General features: G+C 37.9%; 1 protein-coding gene across 12 annotated transcripts in view; it reads right to left on the reverse strand.

Moving 5' to 3' along the window:
• PSD3 (pleckstrin and Sec7 domain containing 3) overlaps positions 1-19,222 on the reverse strand; it is a 674,493-nt gene that overhangs the window by 56,462 nt on the left and 598,809 nt on the right. For all 12 annotated transcript variants that reach the window (XM_064368706.1, XM_012435239.3, XM_064368707.1 and 9 more), the window contains one exon: positions 5,986-6,056. In XM_064368706.1, coding sequence (XP_064224776.1) covers positions 5,986-6,056 — 71 coding nt within the window. The remainder of the gene's footprint in view (positions 1-5,985; positions 6,057-19,222) is intronic.

Raw genomic sequence — 19,222 nt, forward strand, 5'->3', positions numbered from 1 at the left:
AGTGTGAAGACATATGTTTGTGCACAAACACCAAAATCAAAAAGTTCAAAAGAAACAAAATTCTTTCCTCTGAATATCTGTATGTCAATAATACGTTGAAAAGAGACATGTTGCCACAAACTTCTGTAAGGAATGAAATTAGGTACAATCCTTCTAGAGGTAATTTAGAAATAGGTTTTCAGAACTGTAAACAGTTCCTACCATGTGGCCCGTGACACGCCTAGGAATCTTAAGAAAATAAAGACATATGTGCACGTGTGTGTGTGTGTGTTTGTGTGTGTGTGTAGTGTGTAGTGTTATTTATAAATGAAAAACTAAAAAAGAAGCCAGGCACAGTGGCTCACACCTGTAATCCCAGGCTGTTGGGAGGCCGAGGTGGACGAATCATGAGGCCAAGAGTTCAAGACCAGGTTGACCAACATGGTGAAACTCTGTTATCTACTAAAAATACAAAAATTAGCCGGGTGTGGTGGTGTGCATGTGTAATCCCAGCTACTCAGGAGGCTGAGGCAGGAGAATCACTTGAATCTGGGAGGTGGAGGTTGCAGTGAGCCGAGATTACGCCACTGTACCCCAGTTTGGGTGACAGAGCAAGATTCCCTCTAAAAAAAAAAGAGTATGTCTGAAAGTGGGGGGAAGGTTAAATTATGATAAATCCATTTAACAAAAAAACCTGCTAGCATTCAAAAATGAGTACGTTTATAAATGCTCCAGGGACAGAAGAAACAAACAAAACCATAATAACATATCATTTCAGTTACCAACTACCAGATTGATGAAAATCAAAAATGTTTCTAAAAAACTTTTAATGAGAAATTGCTCATGATAATATATAGAGTGAAAAGAATAAAATGCCTAAACTATATTATACTATGATTCCACATAGATTTAAACAATCTTTTCCTGTGAGTGACATTAGCAAGACAGCAGAATAGGAAGTCTCAGCTCTCATTTCCCCATAGAAATATTGAGTAATCAATGATATATGCAGCAAAATACCCACGAGAATGCCAAATCCAGTTAAGAGGTTGTAGTACCCCAGAAGAGTAGAAAGCCAAGAAATATACACTGAAACAGGTAAGAAAAGCAATCTCATGCTATCCACATCAGCCATTCCTTGAAGCTGGTATACTTCAGCACCAGAAGAGAACACCCCGGACATCTCTCACAGGAGAATGGAAAGAGGTCTTTGATATTCCAGCTTTTCAGAGGGCTGCCTGGGTAATGCCTTTTTCTTGGTTCACTTGGAACACCGATGGAACTGAGATAGTTTGGATGCCTGGGCACTGCTAAGAACAAAGGAAAGTGGTAGGTGGCTCGCTGCAGTCAGCACAGCTTGGTGCAACTGGGAGAAAAGATGGTCAATCCAAAGCTTCTGCCTTGGGAGGGCTGAAAAAAGGGTAGAATGTGTGGCCGTCATTCCAGCTCTTCTTAGTCCAAAGGGACTAATTTTTGTCTCACCTCACTCAGAGCACTAACAGAACCAGCACAGTTTGGATGCCTGAAGGACACTTAGAACAGAGTAGAGACACAGGTGGCTTGCTGTGACTGGCACAGCTTAGCGTAATTGGGAGGTGCATACAACTTAAGATTTCTCCCTTGGAGGGGAGAGAGAGGAACAGAGTATGCATCCAACATTCTGGTTTTTTGGAGGGCTGTCTGAGGGAGTGGTATCTGACTCTCCTGATTCAAGGCACTGATCGGGAGTTGGCAAACACTGAGGGCCTGGTGGCTGCTTAGAACAGGGGATAGCTGGGTAGCTTCCTGCTCTAAAATCAGGTAACTTGCAGTGTTGCAGACAGACATCAGAGGGTGTAAGGATAATGGGCTCCTGAAAAAGGATTCAGAGGTCCCTAAAATCTCTATCAAAGATTACTGGTGAGAGGCCTCTGCTGTAGCAAGCCAGTTTCTGTACTGGAAGAGCTGGCTGATTCTTTCAATATGCAGATCCCAATACAGATAGAAGAGACAGGAAGAAACAGGGAAACATGGTTCAATGGAACAAAATGAATTTCCAGAAATCGACCTTAAAGAAACAAAGTTATATGAATTACTTGTATAACCATTGTAAAGATGCTCAACAAGCTCAAATAATGAATAAATAAAATGAGAATATCAACAAACAGAAAATATTTAACAGAACTAAATAGATATTTTCAAGCTGAAGAATATAATAACTGAACTGAAAAATTCAGATGAGAGGCTCAAGAGCAGAAAATGAAGAAGAAAGAATGAGCAAATTTGAAGACAGGCCATTTGAAATTATCCACTCAGAGAACAAAGATGAATAAGAATGAAAAAGAGTTAAGAGAGCCTTAAGCATTAATGGAACACACCATTATGCAGAACAACACATTATGGAAGTCCAAGAAAGAGCAGAAAGAAGAAAGGGCACAAAGCTTATTTACAGAACACTTCTCAAGTCTGAGGACGGAAACAGACATCTAGATTCAAGAAGCCTAATGACAACCAGGATTAATGCAAATAAATTACACTGGGACCAATGACAAAATTATAAAAAGTCAAAGAAAAAGAGAGGACTTTGAAAGTAGCAAAAGAAAAGTGATTTGTCTGTGGATATCTCAGCATAAATGATGCAGGGCCAGAACTGATTGTTATATGTTTAAGGTGCTCAGAGAAAAAAATAATAACTTGCGACACAAGCATACTACCTCCAGCAAAACTACCCTTTAAAAATGAAAGATGATATTTTCTCAGGTAAACAAAAGTTGAGAGAGTTCATTACCACTAGACTTGCCTTACAAGAAATGCTAAAGGGAGTTCAAGTTGAAATGGAAGGATGCTAAACAGAAACATGAAAGTATAAAGCTCACTGGCAAAAGTAAACAGAGTCAGGTCTTGGCATCTGTGAGACACTGGCTATAGGACTCCCGATGGATACCAATATCCATGGATGCTCAAGTCTCTTACATAACATGACACAGTATTTGCATATGTCCTATGTATATCCTTCTGTACACTTTAAATCATCTCTAGATTACTCATGATACCTAATAAAAGGCCTACATATCACTTCATTGGCATGGATTCAACATAGTACTCAGTATGTGGAAAATTCAAGTTTTGTTTTTTGAAACTTTGCGGAACATTTTTTTCTGAATATTTAAAATCTCAGGTTGGTTGAATTCAAATGCAGCAATCACTGATATGGAGTGCTGACTATATGTAGGAAAAATATGCAATACTTTAATATTATAATAGTGATATGTAAATGACTTTTAACTCTGGTAAATACATTTTTAATAATTATATGATTAAAATACATAGCATTTTAAAAAAGTATTAAAATACTTTACTTATAAATATACATTATATTTATAAATGTAAATTTATAAATTTTTAAAAAAGTATTAAATTTTTAAAAAAGGATTAAAAAACTTTGCCTATAAATATACATTAGTGGGAAGACAATACCAAAGGATGTAATTTGTGAGGGATCAAGAAAGATTAGAGCAGAAATAAATGAAATAGAGAAAAGAAAACCAATTTAAAACCCTAAAACTTTGTTTTTCAAAAGATCAACAAAATTGACAATCGTTTAGCTAGACTAAGAAAAAAATAGAGAATACTCAAATAAATAAAATCAGAAATGAAACAGGAGACATTGCAATTGATGCCACATAAACTAAAAGGAATATATGAAACTATTATGAACAATTATACACCAACAAATTGGGAAACCTAGAAGAAATGGATAAATTAATAGAAATCTACAATCTGCCAAGACTAAATTATGGAGAGGTAGAAAATCTGAATGGATCTATAATAATAAGGGGATTGAATCTGTAATGAAAACTCTCCCAACAAAGGAAAGTTTAGGACCAGATAGCTTCACCCGTGAATTCCACCTAATAGTTAAAGAACTAACGCCAATCATTCTTAAACTCTTCCAAAAAATTGAAGAGGAGGGAACACTTCCAAACTCATTTCATGAAGCCAGCATGACTCTGATACCAAAATCAGAAAACAGTACTACAAGAGAACTACTTGCCAATATCCATTATAAGCATAAGTGCAAAAACTCTAAACAAAATGCTGGCAAACTGAATTCAACAGTACATTAAAAGGATCACATACAATGATCAAGTGAGATTTATCTTTGGGATGTAAAGGTGGTTCAACATATGAAAATCAGTCAGAGTGATAAAACGCATTAACAGATCAAAGGATAAAAATTACATGAACATCTCAATAGACACAGGGAAGTGATGAAGTTCAATATCCTTTCACGATAAAAAACCCTCAAATGAGAAACAGTTTCAAATGATCTTATATGTATAAAACCTAAAGATTCCACAAAAACTATTAGAATAAACAAATTTAGCAAAGTTGCAGGACACAGAATCAACAATCAGTTGCATTTCTATACACTAACAATGAACAATTTGAAAAGGAAATTAGTAATACTATTTACGACAGCATCAAAAAGTATTAAAAAATACTTAAGAATAAATTTGACCAAGAAGGCAAAAGACATATACACTGAAAACTGTAAAACACTGCTGAAAGAAATTAAAGAAGACACAAATAAATGAAAAGACATGCCAAGTTCGGGGATTCAAATTAACGTTATTAAAATGTCCATACTGCCCACGGAAACCTACATATTCAATAAAATCTCTAAGAAAATCCCAGTGGAATTTTTCACAGAAATAGAAAAAAATTCTAAAATTCATATGGAATCAAAAAAGACCCTGAATAAGTTATAAACAATATTGAAAAAGAAGAACAAAGTGGTAGACCTCACATTCCTGATTTCAAAACATATTACCAAGCTACAGTCTCAAATCAATACGGTTCTGGCATAAAGATAGACAATACATAGACCAACAGAATGGAACACAGAGCTCAGATAAATTCAACACACATATGGGGGGAAACTGGAACCCTTATGGATTGTTGTTCAGATATAAAATGGTACATTGCTTTGGAAGATACTATGGAGTTTCTTCAAAAAACTGAAAACAGAACCATATGATCCATTTCTGGGTATTTATCCCATTTCTGAGTATTTATCCACAAGAAATGAAATTAAGATCTTGAAGAAATATTTGCACTCCATGCTCTTTGAGGCATTATTCACAATAGCCAAAAGGTGGAAACAACCTATGTGTCCACTGAAGGATGAATAAAGGATATGTGGTACAGTAGGATGCATTCTAAGAGCCCCGGTGGATGCCTGAAATTTTGAATAGTACCGAACCCTATATATAGATGACACTTAAACTAAACGGGCTTGATCTGTACAGGTCCACTAATATGTAGACCGTTTTCCAACAAATAAGGACTAATAATACTGCGTTTGTGGGGCATGAAACTCAAGTATACAGAGGCCAACTTTTCTTATATGTGGGATCCACAGGGCTGACTGCAGGACTTGAGTATGTGGGGACTTTGGTATATAAGGGGGGTCCTGGAGCCATTCCCCTGCATGCACAGAGTGATGACTGTATACTATGCTTTTTCTACACATATGTACCTAAGATAAAATTTAATTTATAAGTTACTCACAGTAATAGATTAACCACAATAATAATAAAATACAACAACAATAACAATATGCCACCATCACTGTCCTTTGGGACTATTATTAAGTAAAATAAGGGTTACTTGAACAAAAATACTGTGACAGTTGGACAGCTGATATCATATCAGAGATGTCTATTAAGTGACTAAAGGATGGGCATATATAGGATGACTGTGCCGGACAAAGGGATGATTGACATCTGTTCAGGAGGGAGCAGGATTGAGAAAGATTTCATTATGCTACTGAGAACAGCATGCAATTTAAAACTTAACATTTATTTCTGGAATTCTCCATTTAATATTGTTTTTAACATCAGGAAACAAACTACAGAAAGTGAAACCACAGATAAGTGGACTACTGTATATACATGTATTGGACCTTGTTTAATTATTTCATCAAGTTTTGTGAGTCTTATTTTTTATCTGCTTTACTTTTACCTTTTGCAAGTAAAGAACTGTTCCCTTCAGTACAGCATAAAAGGTTTTCCATCCTCGTTTTCCTCTTGGAGCTAGAAAGGGGGAAAAAATGTAAAATTTTATTTGACATCAGCATTTTAGAAAAGAGAGTCTAAATGATCAACATGGTGATAGTGTTTCAATATTCTACCTTGCTACCAAAACTAACAACAATAAGAACAAAATTTTTCTGAGCCTATGGTGTGCCAGGCAGCATTCTAAATTGTTTGCCGTATACAATCTTATTTAATATTTACAATAATCCTACCAGGTTGGTACTATTTCTCTCTTCTTCTTACAAAAATGAAACACGGGGCAATAACCTGCTAATGGTCTGACAACTTGGAAGAGTAGAAGCCTGAAAAGCCAGGTAGCAAGGGTGACTACAGACTGGGTAAGCACAAGAGGCATATTGGAAACACACAGCAATCCAAAAGAAAGCGGAAAGAGCTTAAGTACCAGATCCTTAATATCTTCTTCAAAAACTCTAGGAATCACAGTCTCAGAATATGAAAGGACCACTTTTGGCATTTCTCCCATACACCCCTCAACCAGATGCAAGTTAGTTATTATTATTCCTACTGCAACCTGTGCATATCTTTACTGAGGATCTTGCTGTAATGTACTATTTTTGTCCAAATGTCTCTTTCACTAGACTATGAATGACTTGATAGGAGGTAACCTTCATCTTTAGAATTCACAGAACCTAGCACAGTGCAAGGCAGACATTAAGCACAATCATACAATTCTCCAAGTTAATTAATTCTTTCAGAAGTCCTTATATTTCTTCTGTTTTTATTTTTCTGGATATAAAGTATATTTTCTCTATTGACTTATATAAACTCTTACAAATTATCCTTAACCGAAAAGCAATAGATTAGCAAAACAGTTTATAATTTTGTATCTTAATAAAATTAAAATCTGTAACTGGAAAATGTTATTGCTTGAACGTCATTTTTCTAAACATGTCTGCCAAAATAGTTGGGGAGGGCCATTTACTCATGCTCTTTTATGAAACACTTGGCTGTCTGTAGCCTGTCTTTAACTTGGATCCCTGATTACATTAGGAAGTACATTATTCTTAACCAAATCCTTTAAATCTCTTTTGACTGAATACTCAAGAATTCTTAGACTTGCAACTAGGTGAATAGCCACTTACAGAACACAGGTAATTCTGCCAACACCATACTGAGATATCCACCTGTCAAGAAACGATCCAAAATGTCCGTCCTGCAGGTTCCAAGGGAAATAATAAATATCATCCCTTCTGTCTCCACTAGGTGAGGCTTAAAGGTGTACTAAAAATATATATAATCCCCCGCAAAAAGCATACCATTATTTCCTTTATAAAGCAAAGAAAAAAAGCAACTAATATAAACAGATAACCATACATCATATATATAATAAATATTCACTACCTTGTTCAATAGATGTCAAATTTTGATAGTGCCCACATGAGCACCGTGCACACAGAAGGGACCAGGGCCGAAAGGGTTGCTGCAGAGCAGGACCCCAGGAGGCACGGTGTGTGGGAGGCACCTGACCAGAAAGCAGACCAGCTGGTTTCCAGCCCCTTCACAATCTCACCAGGTCTGAAACCTATCCTCCCACCCAACAGCCCCTTACAAGTCACTCTACCGTGCTGTACTTCATGTGTACTTTTGCTGCATTTTAAAATGTGGGTAATTCCTAGAACTTAAGGCAAAGCACGGCTAATGCTGGCAGGGAACTTAGAGAAAATCTTCTGTTTTCAATAGAGGAGCCCTAGGTCCTGAAACATAAAGGCTTTCCCTGAGCCCTAAAGCTAATTTATTGGCATCTTGACATCCCTTTAGTTCAAAAATCTACACATCTATTTTTTCTCCTTTTGCAGTAGATCTATGAATCCACGTACACATTTACAAAATTTTAAACAGCTCTTTCTCATTTCTACACTAAGCCTACTAGAAACAGATACCAAAGAGCTCTCCAAGAGAAATGTGATTTTAAAAGTCACTCACGAGTGACTAATACTAAGTCAGGTACTTAGTAAGTGACTTACTTATTAAGCAAAGTGAAAGTAACGTTGGAACTGGGTAACAATCAGAGGTTGGAAGAGTGTGGAGGGCTCAGAAGAATATACTTAGTAACATTAGTAACGGACTTACTTATCATACTCACTTACTGCACTCATTCCTTTTCTATTTCTATTTTTGGCCAGTTACAATTCACTTATCTAACAGATGGATGAAACAACCTATAATCCTCCCAAAAAGATAACTAGGGAGCAAGTACTCACCAGTATTTAGCTGGTGTGCTATAAAAGCACTGCTCTAAGTGCTCTAACATGTATTAAGCCATTTAACTCACACCACAATGCTAAGCTTAAAATATTATTGATACATCCATTTTACATGAGATAGATGGGTGCAAACAAGCAGAATCCAGGGAAAGAAGGGACCACTGCACACTACAGTGGGCTGAGAAGACTCTCTAGAGCAGATGCAACCGCTCTGATTTTATAATCACACATACAGTGCCACTGTTGCCACTGCACTCTCAATGAGGCTCTTCATGTGAAATGCAATGAGCTGGACTCTAATAAATGACAAGCATTGCTCCTCATAATGAGGACTATAGAAAGAGTTAAAAAGATTTCACAATATATGTGTTATTAAGTAGACAGAGCTCCATTAAGAGCTGTAACTTCACATAATGAACTTGATGAGAGGATGTGTGAAAAAATTACTAACTAGAAATGTAACGTAGCAACTGAAAGGCTTTAACTACAGGGGTTGTGGGGAATCAGTAGGCCGACGTCCATTAATATCCAGATGTCTTCTGTGAGAGTGTTTACTGAATTTTATTAAAAGACACCATTTTACCTGTGAGCTCATCTTTTCACTGCAGTTTTTACTATGCATACTTAAGGTCCAAAGATAATCAATTGCTTTTTTTCTCAAAAATACTAGAAACTTGTTGTTTTTGATTACAATAATCTGCCTCTAACCTTACTTTAGCTTTGTACAGGCATCATTATTTTTTCTATAACATGCTACTGTTGGTTTAGATTTAATATTTACCTTTATCTTTACTGATCACTTCTTTCTGTACTTCAGATTGTTTTTTTGAGGCCATTTTCAATTACTTCTTGAAGTCTATCCTTAGAAGTTCCTTTAGCAAGGATAGTCTTTTGGTGGTCAATCTTCTATTTTTGTTTATATAATAAATGCCCTCATTTCATTAAAAATTCCAAGTAAAAACTGCTTTTTCTTATGAAGATATTATTTCACTATCTTTTGGCTAACACCACTGTTGCAATGTTGATAGTGTTTAGATCTGTGTGCCCACCAAATCTCATGTTCAACTGTAATCCCCAGTTTTGGAGGTGCGACCTGGTGGGAGGTGATTGGATCATGGGGGTGGTTTCTCATGAATGGTTTAGCACCATCCCCTTGGTGCTGTTCTCGTGATAGTGAGTGAGTACTCATGAGATCTGGTTGTTTAAAAGTGTGTAGCACCTCCCCAACTTCTCTTGCTCCTTCTATGGCCATTTGAAGTGTATTCCCCCTTCACGTTCAGCCATGACTATAAGTTTCCTGAGGCCTTCACAGAAGCTGAACAGATGCCAACATCATGCTTCCTGTACAGTGCACACCTGTGAGCCAACTAAACCTCTTTTTTTAAAAAAATAAATTACTCAGTCTCAGGTTTTCTTCATAGCAGTGTGAGAATGGACTAATACAGAAAATTGGTACTGAAAATTGGGGCATTGCTTACAAAGATACCTGAAAATGTGAAAGCAACTTTGGAACTGGATAACAATCAGAGGTTGGAAGAGTGTGGAGAGCTCAGAAAAATATAGGAAGATGAGTCAAAGTTTGGAACTTCCTACAGACTGGCTGAATGGTTATGACCAAAATGCTGGCAGTGGTATGGACAGCCAAGGCAAGGCTAACAAGGTTTCAGATGGAAATGAGGAACTTACTGGGAACTGGAGGATCACTTTTGTTATGCCTTAGCAAAGAACATGGCTTGCATTGTGCCCTTGCCCTAGAGATCTGTGTAACTTTGAATTTGAGAGTGATGATTTAGGGTATCTGGCAGAAAGAATTTCTAAGCAGGAAAAGTGCTCAAGATATGGCCTGGCCGTTTCTAATATCCTATGCTCATATGTGGGAGCAAATAAATGACCTAAAACTGGAACTTAAATTTGAAAGAGAAGTAGGGCATAAATGTTTGGAAAATTTGCAGCTTATCCATGTGGTGGAAGAGAAAGGCCTATTTTCAGAAGAGGAATTCAAGCAGGTTGCAGAAATTTGCATAAATTAATAAGGAGCCAAGTGCTGCTAGCCAAGACAATGGGGACGTGGCCTTGAAGGCATTTCAGAGACCTTCACAGAAGCCCCTCTTGAGACCTAGGAGGTAAGAATGGTTTCCTGAGCCAGAGCTAGGGCGTGGCTGCTCTGTGAAGCCTCAGGATACTGCTCCTTGCATCCCAGCCTCTCCAGGTTCAGCCATGGCTCAAAGGGGCCTGGGTACAGCTTGGGCTGCTGCTTCAGAGCATGCTGGCCATAAACCTTGGTGGTTTCCATGTGGTTTTAAGCCTGTGGCTAAACAGAGGGCAAGAATTGAGGCCTGGGAGTCTCTGCCACGATTTCACAGGCTATATGAAAAAGCCTGGATGTACAGGCAGAAGCCTGCTTCAGTGGTGGAGCCCTGATGGAGAATCTACTAGGGCAGTGTGGAGGGCAAATGCAGGGTTGAAGCCCCCACACATGGGGTGTTACCTAGTGAAGCTGTGAGAAAAGGGCCACCATCTTCCAGATTCCAGAATGGTAGAGCCACTGACAGCTTGCACCATATGCCTGAAAAAGCTGTAGGCACTCAACTCCATCCTGTGAGAAGCAAGTGCAGAGGCTGAACCATGCAAAGTCATAGAGGCAGAGCTGCCCAAGGCTGTGGGAACCCATCCCTCATACCAGTGGGTCCAAGATGTGAGAAATAGAGCCAAAGGAGATTTTTTTTTGGAGCTTTAAAATTTAGTGACTGGACTTCTGGGTTTCAGACTCGTGTGGGGCCTGTGGCCCCTTTCTTTTGGCCCATATACCTTCTGCAATGGAAATATTTACCTAATGCCTGTACCCCCATTGTATCTCGGGAGTAACTAACTTGCTTTTGATTTTACAGGTTCATAGGTGGAAGGGACTAGCCTTGTCTCAGATGACACTTTGAACTTGGGACTTCTGAGTTAATGCTGGAATGAGTAAAAACTTTGGGAACTGTTGGGAAGGCATTATTGTATTTTGCAATGCAAGAAGGACATGAGATTTGGGAGAGGCACAGGATGGAATGATATGGCTTCTCTTGCTCCTCTGGCCATGTGAAGCAGTGCTCTCCCTTTACTTTTCACCATAATTGTAAGTTTCCTGAGACCTTCCCAGAAGCTGAGCAGATGCCAGCATCATGCTTCCTGTAGAGCCTGTGGATCTGAGCCAATGAAACTACTTTATAAATTACCCAGTCTCAGGTATTTCTTTAGGCCAATGTGAGAATGGACTAATACAGATTTCTACCCTGGGTCTAAATGTTATGTCTAAGAATTTTTTTTTTTTAATTTATACAGACTGGTGTTCTTTGAGCTTCCTGTGACATTATATCTTTGAATATTATCTCTCCTCTACTGTCACCATGATATTGCAACCTAACACTCCATTCTAACTTCTCACTTCATTCCATTTGTGACTTATCCACTTTTTGATATTCCCCATCTCTTTGTACTCCTGTGCTAAATGCTGTGTAATTTTATCTCTGGTACTGGTAGGCCACCCAGATCCAAAAATGCCCTGAAGGCTTAGCAGCCCCAGGGTTAGCCACCTCCCCACATTTGTACTCATGCTTTCTTCCTGGCCTAACAGGATTTCCCTTTCCTTGTTATAGCTTTATCCATTCAGATAAAAGTTATTTAAAAATATTTTATCTATCATTTTTAGATGTTTTATAATGGGAGAGTTCAGAATCTGTAGGCCACCACGTTGCAAAAAATAGATTCTCTATTGCATTTTTCTGTCCTTTTTTTTAAAAAAGGGAAGAATTTATTCACAAACTTTGTTATCTAGCAAGAATTCATTTGGAGCAGGATACAGGAGGTATTGTAGGGTGAGAACAAAGAGAGAAACTGGAACAAGGGGAACCAGTAAGGAGGTTATTACAACAGGTGAGATAAGAGGAAAATGCCCAAACATGGATAGAGGCATATGATAAATTAAGATAAAATGGAAGGAAAGGGGAATGGCATTAATATTAACCGAGCACCTACACTGAAGCACCATGGGTGTTGGGCTAGCATTACACATATACGTTCTATGTGTTCCAACAATCTTTTCAGGTAGGAATTTTTGTCTCTATTTATATTTTATGTCCCCATTATTAAATATATTTGCAATTCTGAAAGGTAGAGTATGCTGCCAAGAAAGCTACCCATCTAAGGATTTCAAAGCTACTGTACAGGGCAATTAAGGAAACAGTTACAAGGATACATTAAGAAGGAGAAAATATCCAGTGGTCATGCCACTGTACTCCATCCTGGGTGACAAAGTGAGACCCTGTTCCAAAAAAATAAATTATTTAAGAGTTGATTCAACAGTGATGTTGAGCTATGGGGGAAAAGTACTGTCCCAGTCAGATTGAAGGGACATCCACAGTAAATGGTCTGTACCAGTACACAGTATCTGAGCATTAGCTCTGGCTTGGGGGCTGCTTCCTGACCAGTACTGGTGGAAATAAGAAATGAATAAAACCACCAAGCTTCTGTGATTGTTATACTGAGTCACACTCACATAAATGAGAAAATTCTTTGCAGTGGTCGGTTCTGCTACTCCTGTGAGGTGGGCCCTGAAGGCAGGAAGGGAGATGATGAGATGAGAGGGAAATATAACCAGGTACTTTCTATTATCTCACTCAACTCTAGGATCTATGCTGCTCATGACTGCAGATCTCAGAAGAGAAGCACAGTCTCTGTGTTGGCCCTTTCAGGTGCTCCCAGCTCGACCTCTCTGCAGAATAATTATTTAATACCAGTAATAATTATAGTAGTAGTAACAGCACAACAAATGACGGCTGAACACATACTGTTTTAAGCACTGCTCCAAGATTTGACCTGTATAAACAAAATCCCAGAAGTCTATGAGGGAGCCACGGTTATAACCGCCATCTCGCAGATGTGGAATCCATGACCATCTTCCTCCCGCCCCCTACGAACTGGCAGCACTTGTTTCCCTACAGCACTGGGCACTTTCACTCTGGTTTCCATATGGGGCAAGGCCACCTAAACCAGATTCAGGAGGCAATGTCTTGGATAAATCTGGGATACAGCAGTGAAATTAAAATTATTTCAGAGCTGAGGCTGGGCACGTTGGCACATGCCTGCGATCCCAGCACTTGGAGGCAAAGGCAGGAGGACTAATTGAGGAGAGGACTTTGAGATCAGCCTAGGCAACATAACAAGACCCTGCTGCTACCAAAAAAAAAAAAAAAAAAAGCCAGGTGTATTAGTACATTCTTACACTGCTAATAAAGACATAACCATGATTGGGTAATTTATGAAGGGAAGAGGTTTAATGACTCACGGTTCAGCATGGCTGGGCAGGCCTCAGGAAAAGCATAATCATGGTAGAAGGGGAAACAGACATGTCCTTCTTCACATGGCAGCAGCAAGCATAAGTGCTGAGCAAAAAGGGGAAAAGTCCCTTATAAAACCACCAGCTCTCATGAGAACTCACTCACTATCACAAGAACAGCATAAAGGTAACTGCCCTCATGACTCAGTTATCCCCCACCAGGTGGGAACTACAATTCAAGATGAGATTTGGGTGGGGACACAGTCAAACCATATCACCAATATAGGCTGGTGCATGCCTATATTCCTAGCTAGTTGGGCAGCTGAACTGGGAGGACTGTTTCAGCCCAGGAGGTCGAGGCTGTAGTGAGCCATGATTGTGCCCCTGGACTCCATCCTGGGTGACAAAGTGAAACCCTCTCTCAAAAAAAAACAAAAAATTATTTAAGAGTTGATTCAGCAGCAATGTTGAGCTATTGAGAAAAGCACTGTCCCAGTCAGATTGACAAGACATCGACAGCAAACAGTCTGTACCAGTACACAGTCTCTGAGTATCAGCTCTGGCTTGGGGGCTGCTTCCTAACCAGTTTGAGTGAAAATAAGTAGTGAATAAAACCAACAAGCTGCTGTGATTGTTATTCTGAGTCACACACACACATGAGGACCAAATTTCTGCAAAAGAAAAAAAATATCCTCCAAAGATGGATGATATTGGAGCCATCACTGAATCTTCAATATTACAAATCAGTTATTATTTTCTCATTTTTATTATACATTTGAAGAAATCTATGTGGAAATAAAGTACAGTGAATAATATTTTCATTTCAGTTATTACCATTTTTGTAAAATAGTAAAATGCTTAATAGGGAATGAAAGGACAGTGTCGCCCCTCTTTCATAAAGAGGAAGGTATAAAATATTTCTAAACAATAAAATATTCAGTAAAGATTAATAATGGATTTATGATGGAAAGGTTTTTTTTTTTTTAATTCACCAAAAGGTATAAGCTTCATGCAGAAGTTCATATTTGCATGCTATACTCTCCAACTTTTCTTCTCAACTGAACTGGAAATGGATTGTGTTTAAGATGTTATAGTTTCAATTTTCTATTTTATTCAAATGGCAGAATATTTGTTCCTATATCAAAATCTTGTCCTCTTTTTGACCACTAATGTCTCTGGGTTCCGTGATCATCTAGTTTTTTTCCTTTTCTGCATGTTTAATATCAGAAAGTCATAATATGCATAGAAAGACAGAGTATGCACATTGCCAATTTTTTCATTTAATACATTAATCTTTATTTCCTGTCTCTCATCTTGAAAACATTCTCCTATTGTTCCATGTAAAATGACAAAAATACCATTTTATTCCCCTCAGAGTAGAGAGAGAAAGTTAGCCATATCCATATTAATGAGAAGTAAATTCTTTCTCAGGGCCTGATGAAGAGTCTTGGAATTAAGGCCAACAATGTAAATCCTGTCAGGCCAAGAAACAGATATGTGGGGATGAGGTACTTCTAATGCAAAATATCTTGAATTTCCTTATGTTAAAGGAGAAAGATATTTACAATATAAAGCAATCACAATGATGGCATTCCAAAATAAATATAGCACTTTGCTGAACTTGAAAATAAAGGTATACTCAGCAGAAGTTCTATAAGTAAGACATCATCTATAATAGCTGTAAAAAGCACAAGGCATTTTTAAGACTATTCTGTTTTCCTAGTAATAGAACTAAAAAACTTCAGCTTTAAAATGAAATTCTGGCTGGGTGCGGTGGCTCACACCTTTAATCCCAGCACTTTGGGAGGCCGAGGAACGTGGATCACCTGAGGTCAGGAGTTCCAGACTAGCCTGACTAACATGGATAAACCCCTTCTCTACTAAAAATACAAAATTAGCTGGCTGTGGTGGCACATGCCTGTAATCCCAACTACATGGGAGGCTGAGGCAGGAGAATTGCATAAACCTGGGAGGTGAAGGTTGCAGTGAGCTGAGATTGCGCCATTGCATTCCAGCCTGGGCAACAAGAGCGAAACTCCATCTTGAAAAAAAAAAAATCCTTAAAATATCTATCCTAAAGCATGAAGAAATAAGCTATGCTGGTAAGAAGGTAGTTCTGAAGTTCTAACCATTGACACAGTTGAAGATACAACTCACACAGGGAAGAGTCTGCTTTCTACAACTGATGTGCAAAGGACTTAAGTTCATAGATGACAGACTCATAGATGATTAAGTGAAGTTAAAGGTATTCCTTGTATATCAACCTCTAACTTTCTTTTACAAAATATCCTTAGGCATCATAAGACATTCTATTAAATCTTAATTAATAGAGCAGCTCAGGCACTTTCAGATTACTGCTTGAAGCAATCAAGTCCAAGGTGAGCACAGGAAAAGTTACCACCAGGCTATGAGTTACACAGTATTAAGCAAGTGATAGTATTAACTATCCCTGGGTTTATAAAAGAGTGGTAGAAAAAAAAATAGTACTATTACTACTATGTACTCCTAATCACTTATCTTTGAAACACTTAAGGCAATTTACACATTACAAAAAAAAATCAGTTAATTATTACAGTCTTTCTCTTTCATATAGGGATGCTTTGTCAACTCTATTTTATAAAAGGAAAACTATGGCAGACTTATAGGAACTGTTAAAGCAAACTAAATATGGCCTGAGAAGGACTCTGTACTTCTATATTTGAGTCCTTGTGGACAAAGTGCAACCTAACTTAAGACAAGACTGAAATACTAACTTAGGAGAATGCACCTGTAACAATAGCTGAGTCTTGGCCAATCCCAGGGGCCATACTTCACCCACTCATACACTAATGAGTGTTCAAACTGTGTTCAAATAAGGCAAACACTGAGTGGTAACCAACTCAGTTGTTTCTGTACCTCATTTCTGATTTCTGCATGTCACTTCCCTTTTTTGTCTATAAATTTGTTCTGACCATGAAGCATCCCTGGAGTCTCTCTGAATCTGCTGTGGGGGCTATCTAATTCATGAATTGTTCACTTAAACTCCTTTAAATTTTTTTTTTTTTTCTGAGACGGAGTCTTGCATTGTCACCCAGGCTGGAGTGCAGTGGTGAGATCTTGGCTCACTGCAATCTCTGCCTCTTGGGTTCAAGCAATTCTCCTGCCTCAGCCTCCCAAGTAGCTGGGACTAAAGACATGCACCACCATGCCCAGCTAATTCTTTTGTATTTTTAGTAGACATGGGGTTTCACCACGTTGGCCAGGATGGTCTCGATCTCCTGACCTCATGATCCACCTGTGTTAGCCTTCCAAAGTGCTGGGATTACAGGCATGAGCCACCAGGCCTGGGCAATTCCATTAAATTTAATTGGGTGGAAGCTTTTCTTTTAACAGAACCTACACCTATTGCTTTTCCCAGAAAATTATTTCCTTTTTTTATTTAATAGGAATCAATGTATATTTTGACAGAGAATAGAAAATGAAAACAAAGAGAGATTTGGAAGAATATTCTATCCAAAATGTCCCCTAGTGGGGTGATGTTCATTCTGGGTATGGCTCTATTCCTTTAAGAGGTCTGAAGACTTTCACACTAAAATGATCTTTCTGAAATGGCAGAAAGTATCTTAAACTGGGAGCTAGGCACTTCAGTTTTATTCACACCATGATGCCCACTATTTCTCTGCTTTTGGACAAGTCATCTAAACATCTCTGGTTAAAAATCTATACAATGAATCTACTACAATGTATCATAATTACTTCATAATGTTGTTGAGTAATTCTAGGCACATAAGATTATTAGAACATATACCCTACCCCTAAAGAATTTACATATACAGGCAGTAACATTAACAATGAAAGCAATTTAACACAAGAAACTGTATAAACTAAATAATAGCATGGCTCTAACCTAAGACAACCACAGTGGGGATTCCAGGAGGTGAAACGAGGAGGAAGTCATTAATTCTTCTTATGGATAGGATTTAGAGGTTAGAGAACACTTTAAATGAGGGTGTAGTTTAAGTAGGACTTTGAAAAAAAAAAACACAATAGGTTTTCCTTTTAATCTTCACTTTTTGTACAGTATGTTAGCATGAAGACATGGAATCAAAATGTGATCCTAATTTTGGAAGTCTCATAACATTGCAAATTACCATCATCCTTTAGCAAGACAACCCAAGGACAACAGTCAACACCATAATTTTTTATTTTTTAAGAGGATACATTTTAGAGCCAGAGAACCTGGTTTGAGATGCGGGCTTCACCTGAGTGACCCTGGGCAAGTCACTTAGCCAGTTCTATGCTTTACTTTATTCCTGTATAAAACAGAGTTTTTCTGAGACTTAGCTGAGTTAAAATACACAAGTCCTTTGGAATTTTTTCTTTTTAATTAAAGATACTGTCTGCTAAAGAAAATGCATCAATTTCTCATGCTAAAACACCAAGAAAAACATTTTCCCCACTTCTGTGAAAATCAGTAATTTAAATCTAAGTTGCTGGAACTTAAACATATTAGAGCTGGAACTTTAAAATATTAGATTATGGGACCTGGATCATGTTAACAGGCAGCTGTAACCTAGGAAGCGGTAAGCTTTGCTTCTCTGATTATTTGTCTGATTACAGATTAGCCTTTTTCCTTATCTACATTGTTTTGTAAAATGTTGTAAATTACTAAAAGGCACCAGGGGAGACCCCTTCTTGCTTAACTGTTGATCTTCATTATAGATTAATTTTCCTCTTAGCTTTCTCACACCAAGACTTCATGACTATCACATTGTCTAAGGTGGAATGTTAAATGAACTTTTAAACTGGGAAGGAAATGAAAACAAGCTGTAAAGAAGAAAACAAGCTGTGTAGAAAAGAAACATAACTAAACTATTATAACTCATAAAGCAGCCTTATATAAAAAATGTTATAATCCTTCTAAATTTCTTTGTTTTCTGCCTATATGTAAGCAAGACCTTAACTTTTTACTTCAGAGCACTGGCCTCATTTCTCTGGAGTCCATGTTTCCCAGATTCTTGCTTGAATAAACTCTTTAAAACTGGATTCTGATGCTTTCAGTTACTTCAGGTTGATGTTTCATTCATGTATTCAGAATTTTTTTTGTTAGTCATTGTTTCAGAACACATTGCCGTTAACACTGCTGACACATTTTTAACAGAAAGGGAGTACTTAGCACACTTAGCACATACCATCCTTAACTGGGAGGAGAGCTAAGTGTGACACATTTAGTAATATTAATATATTATCGTTTCCATTTTGTCCCAAGCCCTGTATTGACATTGGAGATATCAAACATGAATGCAAACAATAAAAGTAGATAATAGGAGAAGAGACAAAAGCTGTTGGAGACCTTTCTACCCAATTGATAGCCACAAAGTTATTCAAATCTAACTTAAAAGTAAGTATCTTTCCCCACTTGGCTAGGAAATGGTTTCACTGGCAGCCATTATGAGAAGTGCAGGAAGAATTTACATGGCTTGTGCTGAGGTTGGGAAAGAGGTCAGAACACAAGAGCATGCAACATTAGCTTAGGGTTACCAGAAAAGCATGTGGGAAGCAACAAATCCCAAAATGACTCTCACTACATCATTTTTTTTCAGGAGAAACAAACACCAGTGAGAGACAGGAGGCAGTCAAGG

Source organism: Aotus nancymaae, unplaced genomic scaffold (genome assembly GCF_030222135.1).
Source record: "Aotus nancymaae isolate 86718 unplaced genomic scaffold, 86718_ANA_hifiasm-v0.15.2.pri h1tg000079l, whole genome shotgun sequence".
Taxonomy (NCBI): domain Eukaryota; kingdom Metazoa; phylum Chordata; class Mammalia; order Primates; family Aotidae; genus Aotus; species Aotus nancymaae.